The sequence below is a fragment of the Limulus polyphemus genome, unplaced genomic scaffold (genome assembly GCF_000517525.1).
Source record: "Limulus polyphemus unplaced genomic scaffold, Limulus_polyphemus-2.1.2 Scaffold2104, whole genome shotgun sequence".
Lineage (NCBI taxonomy): Eukaryota > Metazoa > Arthropoda > Merostomata > Xiphosura > Limulidae > Limulus > Limulus polyphemus.
In genome coordinates this window covers 10,712-18,677 of record NW_013667714.1, presented here as the reverse complement: position 1 = coordinate 18,677, position 7,966 = coordinate 10,712, and the positions used below count along the sequence as shown (strand labels likewise).

The following is a 7,966-nucleotide window of genomic DNA, read 5'->3' as shown; positions in this document are numbered from 1 at the left end:
AGCAATCTGCCACAATTTAATTCTTTGTATTGTTATCTGACACGGGGCAGCTTGTACATAATTGAATAAGTAGTCATTTGCTTTTGACTCATGATGCCTCTTGGAAATATCTTCCATATTTAAGCACCACGAAGAAGTCTAAATAGCTGTCTTTGTTATTCAAAAATTGATTATAAATTTCACTACACAACTGCTTTGTTAAACTTATGAGACATATATAACATTAGATAAAAACAACTGGTATTGGTAATTTATGAGGAAATCTTTAACACAGCTTTTAAAACATGAACTGATTTTCCATTGGCTTTGTAAAACAAAAGCAAATTATAGACATGGATGGAGCATACTATCACACAGTAACCCAGTTTTCCTTTGAAAACAAGGCAGAAGGAAATGAAAGATCAAACTGATATTATAGTGAGTCATCATAATATGCATGAAAATCTCAAAATATTAATGCCATTCTCCAGGGTTAACTATGCTAAAACATTATAGTCAACTTAAATTTTTTAGATCTTCATATACAACGTCTGCACATATGCTAATTTATAAACATGTTTAACTTAATACTTTTTATATGGTTGTACAATCCTAACCATGTCTTTTCAGGCTGACCTTAGGGGATCAGATTTTCCAGAATCTAGATAAACTCAACTCAGATCCACTCTTGACACTTACTTTTTTAATATCAGGGTTCATTCTGATTATTTTTCAATCATCAAAAGTTTCCATAGAGTCAACAAACTTTTGAAAAATAATAGTTAATTCTAACATAATAAATACAAAATCTGTATCTTTTAGAAGCATAATTATTCTGTTTTTAAATATTCCTACTCCTACTGTATGGAGAAAATTATTAGTGATATCAATATGCTAAGAAAGGGGGTATAAATAAACTTTTCTAAATTCACTCTAACTTAAAAATATAAGATTTTTACATAGCATTATACTTCAAAGATAAATTTTGATATTCTGTCTATAACAGCACATTACACTTTTTAGAGTGAATGCATTCCTCAAAATTGATCTATTGTAATTCATGATATTGAAAAAGTGAACGTTACTAAATTTTCAATGTTATATAACTGTGATGCGGGATGGTACCATGTACCTTATTTAATATGGACAAATTGAAATGGCCTGTGGCTACCACACCTTTTCACATAAATGGGTTGACAAAGATCAAGTGCATGATAAGCATTTCATGACCAACCTGGCTCAATTAATGATTATTGTACTAGTACATAAAGCCAGGTTCTCTCCTGTAACTTTTAGGGGAGAGATACCATGGATTGCATTACAACTTTATTTTGAAACTATAATCTAAAAGGGGAGAGAGATAACATAGATTGTACCACAACTTTAATTTGTTTTGCATTTTTAAATTCTACTTTAACTCATGAGATTTTTTTTTCATTTATTTGAATGTTGGGGTTTACTACTAGTACTCAGGTTATTAAAGTTCAAAATATTTGATAATGCTGTGTTTCACTGGAATTATATTGTCATTTAGTTGTGACATGTTATAATATGATGGTATGAGAAATAAAGATTTTATTTGATGTGAGACAAAGTTTGTGAATTGTGTTGTTTATGTTGTACTGTTATAGTTTTTTTTAATCTTCCAATTATTTCTTGTTAAAGATTATTTATCTTCAGAGGTGTATTATCAAAATTTTAAAACAATTACATTAAACTAAAATAAAGCATAGATTTATTGTTTCTTAGTGACGTGGTCACCAAAACTTGTTAATACTGATTGAAACAATAAGAGTACTCACCAGTTTATTGTTTCATATTCTGTTTCTAGTTTCATTAGAAATGAAGTTAAAGAATTTTTCACATCCTGTGTTCTACTAATGAGGGCATCTATTGCTGCTTCAAGAGCTTTCTCTTCACGCTGAAAAATGAAAGAATGCAAAATATGTGAGAAGACAATTATAAAAAGCAGTCTAAAATTAGATTAGTTTTAAACATTTTTTTAAAATGATAAAAACAAAAAGGAACCTACATAAAGGCCTTTAGCCAGTGAACTATTCACTTGTACTTTGGATGAGCAGTTGCATATTAAGGTGGGCAAAAAGTTGAATACATGGACAACAAGACAGACAATAATATGAAATCAATTTCGGTACAACCCAAATATATTTTTCTACAGCATAGAATACAGAATATATCTTTATCTTTTACAGTTAATATAGTATTTGACTCCTTCTGTTGTTCCCTCAGGTATTGCTTAAAACCATCAATATTTTGATACAGGTACTTCAGCATTCATGGTATCAAATGATATTCTGACCATGACAGAGTTACTAGTAATTTAATCAAACTTTACTTCTGGAATGATTGCAAATTATAATTTTTGACTGAAAAAATTAACTTCTGGAGCAATTAATGGTTGGAGATGGCTTGAATGGGTAATGAAGAAAAACTTTAATATAAGTTTAACATAACAGCAAATGTACAATGTTTCAACAAGGTTTTGTCATCATCATTAAAGTTTTTCTTCATTACCCATTCAAGCCGTCTCCAACCATATTAGTTGTCCTTGTTTGTTTTTTCAATAATGTTTTCAATGGTTTTTTTTAATCCCAACTAATTTGGAGTCGGTAAGTATTTTTGTAAATTACGAATTTTTACACTCGTGACCCTCATATTGCGAGTAGGACACCTGAATCACCAGGCCATGCCAGGTCCAAATGTTTTACGTAAATGATTAAACATTATTAAGTTTTAAATCTTAAAAAAAGTGTTTTTTTTTTCAAAGTTTTAGCTGGTCAAGGAAACTCCCTGCAAAACATTGCCATTTTTATTTATGTATATTGCTTGGATACATTAAACCTAAAAATAATATTCAACAAATAAGGAATGATGACATTCAAATATTTTGTCATTGTTTACACTTAACTGGTGTAAGTTATAGACATGTCTACATTAAAAATATCCCCTTTAATGATGTACTTAACCTTTTTTGGACTATAATGGAAGGATATAATGATGTGCAACTGAAAAAAGTGTATAACTATAAAATTCTTGATTTGTTATTTCACTTGCTAAACACATTGAAATATCATTGATGTAAAAGCAGTTAAAGTTTTATTAAATTCTTATCAGATATGCATTATAATACATCTATAAATATCTAAAGTTTCAAAATTTTGTAAATCTACTAAGATAAATATGCCATTATTATCTTGAAAATATAATACAACTACAAATTTTAATATATTTGAAAATCAACGTTAACTTTTTCACATTCTTGTTACAGCAAAATTCTATGAGTAAATAAAAGTTTTTATAGTAAAAATGCACAGTAAAAACTTTTTAAATTATGCATACTAGTAACATATTTAGGTATGGTTAAAAATCCATTATATTTAAAATGTGTTCTGATGCTGTTAGCTTATTTACATTCAAACATCCAATTTACAATTTCTCATTGTCTAAAATTGTCAAATTCCTTTTTTCCTTCGCTATAGCTATTCTTTTCACAGTGCAATGTAATGAAATGCCTTAAACTTGTACAAGTTGTAAGAGATGGGTAACATTGATGCCCCTATGTCACTTTGCCTATTCTTACATTTAATAATAGATAAATTATAACCAACATATCTGTTTTATTAAGAAACATAAAAATTCACATTACAATGATTAAGGGTGTACTGACAATGAAAAATATTTAATATTATCATGCACATAATTTTCTTGACACTGTGAGTAGGCATGGCCTCTCAAAATTATTGAACACTACAAGGTGTCTGAAAAGTCTGAAACCATAGGCACTTCAATGAATTTTACAGAATGTCTTCCACATGCTGTCCTTTTAATTAAAAACAAGTTTGGATTAAGAACAGGATTAATTCAACCTTCTTATACTTTGATAGTGCCATAGTTAGTCATGTATCTGAAATTATGAAAAGCTGCAAATCACCTATGGTTCCAGACATTCTAGACACCCCGTAGACTTGAAGCAATTCTTTAAAGATTTTATGGAGATTTTGAGAAAAGAATTCTGTGATTAAAAAAATTCTTTAGAATGTTAGATATAATATGGTGCATTCCCAATTGTTTAAGATAAGATTTCACAGTCTAATGTTTAGCCATTTAAATTTTTTTTTCCTCTCACCAATACCCTTTCTACTCCTTTTATAAGTACCTATGTTAACCCCATCAAGGTATTTATACTGGACCGACAAAAAACAATTCTTTTGTAAATCATCTTTACTAAATTATAGCTAAATATTTAGCTGTATCATATACATATTTAACCTAGCAAATAATCTGACAGTTAAAACAAAACATTTGAAATTTATCATTCTACAATTTTTTTTAATGCTGTTAAATAATGTATGGAATGACCTCTAACAGCTTTATCAAATTAGGGTAAGAATTAATAACATAAAAATTTTATTTTTAATTTTGTACTTGAATTAACTTCCCTCACCATTCAAAAGAACTGGAAAACCAGCTAACTAGTCATATTGTTTCCAGAGCAGGTAAAGCAACAACATTAATGGAAGAAGCCTATATTAGTAAGTATAAGAATTTACGAGTAAAAGATGGAAGTATCTATAACAATATGTCAATCACACTATATGTACAATATCAAGTGCTGATGAGGCTCTTCACAAAGTGTCAGGTCTCATCAGGCCAATCTGGATACGACAGACACAGTAGCAACTGAGACATTACCAAATTGAATGAGCAACAACTGTTATGGTATGAACTAGATAAGTTGATGAAATGTAATTTTTGTAAATTTTATATGAATTATTTACAAATCAGAATAAGGGTTAATAACACATTATTATTTATTTATTTAAACACTTATTATTTCTTTACTTGAATTGGTTTTACTCATCACTTAAAAGAATTGGTAAGTCAGCAAGTTAGTCTTATTGTTTAATAGATTACACTGAAAATGTTAGAATGGAATGTGAGTTTTTATAACTGTGACATATGAAATAAATATTTTCTAACTGAATCTGATATTTAAGTAAAGTGATGATGAAGTAAACAATTCCTATTAAACAATCTATAAAAAAAAAGAAAATGTTATTCTAATAACAACCTGTAATACCATTACAGGGCATGCCACATACTCTTGCACAATCAACAAGATTGGTTTTGTTTGTTTTTGATATTTGTGCAAAGCTACACATGGGTTACCTGTGCTAGCCTTTCTTAATTTTGAACTGATGCACTAGAGTGAAGGCAGTTAGTCAACTGCACTGACATCTAATTTATGGAGTATTCCTATTTGACCAAATAGCAGAATTTGACCATCACTCTTATAAAAGCACTCATAGATTTAAAAGTACAGAGTGCAATTTTGTGGGGCACGAACCATAAAATCTTGGGTTCACAGTCAGGCAAGTTAACCACTAGGCCACACCTGGTCCAGCAGGAATGGTAAACTATAAATTTCAAACAATTCTTTAGTCCATGAAGTAGTTACTTTATGCTCTCACTGTTACTATAAGTGTAGGTACCTACATATTACGTGTGTAATAATTACACTAAACGTTTTAATACTTAACACTTAAATATAAAATATTTATTTCAGATTCTTACCAAACTGTATATTAATTATTATTACAATTAGATGCCATTTTGTTTTATCTGTTACTGTATATTATAATTTACCCAAGTTTCACATTGTATTATACTCAAAAACTAACGTGCAATGAATTTGTTACTAACAATAATCAAAATGTTGTTGTGTATGTAGACGATATTGTTAATGTTACTAAGTGGTATTGCCAGTAAACGTTTGTCTCACTCTGAGTCACAGACAGAAGCCAAGCATACACTTTCTATCACTATCAGTTAACGAAATTATTATTTCGTCTAACTCATACATGATACAATCATACAGTGACTATTATTATATAGTATTATTTAATATTATAACTTATGAACTGTAATAGCTCAATACTGCAACTTGCAAGCGCAACTAAGTTTGTAACTATACCATGTAAGTGTAACTGCAAATCTACACAGTTCAACTTCAAACCATACATGATAAAGGTAAAATTTACGCGCGATTGCTTTGTAATGTTAAGGACAGCACTCCAATTCTTTAGTTGTTATTTTTATAACGCTTACAGCCTTTTATAATAGATTATTTCTTATGAATCAAACTCAATAAACAAGAACAACAAACAACTTTCCATACATCCATTTCAATCCACTAGGTGCTTTGTGCGCCCTCTTACGGCATATATATATATATGTGCCAAGAGTAGGTTAGTAAAACATGCATTTAGTTATAGTATTTTGGCACTTCTCAACGTTAAACTGGTACACAATTAAAATCATATTGTTTCACATATATGCCCTATGACTCAGCTGTAAGCTTCAAAATTTATAAGACTAAAATTCTGGATTTGATCGTCCTGACTGTACAGCGCAGATAGTCCATTGTCTATTTTTCTCAAAAACTAATATTGATAAAAAAAACAACAAAAAAAAACTAACTTTATGGTTGTGTACTTGGATGGCTGTTTGTTTCACTTCTGCTCTCCTTCATAAGATGAGCAATAAAGATGAGCTCTGTACAGTAATTGAAGTAAATGCTAAACACGGTTATCAAATTATTATCTGTAGGTCGTAAAATCCTGTCAAAGTGGAAATAATCTATAATTTAACCTTTCCATAACTATTCTGCAATATATCATTCAGGTAACTTTTTCTAAATTCCCATGCATTTATTTTGCCAGTAGTTATGACATCATTGTAAACAGGATGTCGAAAAGTACAGCATTTCGGAAAACATCTTTACCCAAACAATCAGTTGAAATCGCAATGAGAGGGAAAAAAAAGCTGACCAGTTGGTAATAACTATAAAAATATTTGTGAATTATTTTTATATGTTCGCTTATGTATTTGTTTTTCTTTGTTGTCTATGTTTAATTTAATCTTTACATAACATTTCTTGAGCGAGCCTGCGTTTTTGCAGAAGCTTTTGATAACCTATTAAATACCATAGTCCTTAGGCGGTTTTTATTATTATTGTTGCGTCAGCGAGGTCACGTGACTAGTGTCACGCCACCTGCTTTCTAGAAATATCCCGTTCCTTCGTGAATGCCCTAGCATTTACTAGATTGGGGGTAGGCTGGTATATATAGGATGGTCACAACGTGACGGGACAATGTGTGTAGGTAGTGAGTAATTGAACTGCAGTCAGAAAGTATTGTTGAAGTTAACGTTCGTTGTTATAGCGTTTGTTATAGAGCGACTGTTGAAAATAAGTGTATCGGTAAAGTTATATTCAGAAAGAATAAACCAGTTTTATTAAGTAAGGACTTGTGTCACTAAAGTTTCGTCGGAACGAAGTTACGGAAAATCAACTAACGAACGGAGACGTAACAAATTGGTGTCAGAAGTGGGATAAAAAAAAAATGGAAACGAAAAGCGGCAAATCAAACTACAGCATAGCAGACTTGATGGCAGCAATACAAGAACAACAAAAGAAACAAGAAAAACGAGAAAAGAAACAAGAAGAACGAGAAATTAAACAAGAAAAGAAACAAGAAGAACGAGAAATTAAACAAGAAGAGAGATTACAGCAGTTGTTGGAGGAAAAAGAAAAGAAACAAGAAGAGAGACAACAGCAGTTGCAAGAAAACCTGCAACAGTGGCAGCTCGAAGAACAAAATAAACACAAGAAGAGAAATTACAGCAGTTGTTGGAGGAAAAAGAAAATAAACAAGAAGAGAACTTACAGCAGTTGTTAGAGTAGAAAGAAAATAAACAAGGAGAACGAGAAAATAAACAAGAAGAGAGACTACAGCAGTGGCAACTGGAACAAGAAAGGAAGCAAGAAGTACAAATGGAAAACATTAGTAAATTTAAAAGCGAATTAGATACGTTAAAGGACGATCTATTGTCTTTTAAACAAGGAGGATACATTAACCATCGACTTAATCAGCCCCAGACAATGGCAAGCCCCTTCCAGACCCCG

At 30.5% G+C, this 7,966-nt stretch overlaps 1 protein-coding gene across 1 annotated transcript in view; it reads right to left on the bottom strand.

The window, feature by feature from the left end:
- LOC106465965 (mediator of RNA polymerase II transcription subunit 8-B-like) overlaps positions 1 to 6,248 on the bottom strand; it is a 25,480-nt gene extending 19,232 nt beyond the window's left edge. Inside the window, exons 1-2 of the mRNA XM_013926214.2 lie at positions 6,179 to 6,248; positions 1,782 to 1,900 (exon numbers count right to left, since the gene is read on the bottom strand). Of these exons, the coding sequence (XP_013781668.1) occupies positions 1,782 to 1,900; positions 6,179 to 6,184 (125 nt within the window). The 5' untranslated portion in view covers positions 6,185 to 6,248. The remainder of the gene's footprint in view (positions 1 to 1,781; positions 1,901 to 6,178) is intronic.
- Positions 6,249 to 7,966: the final 1,718 nt, after the last annotated feature.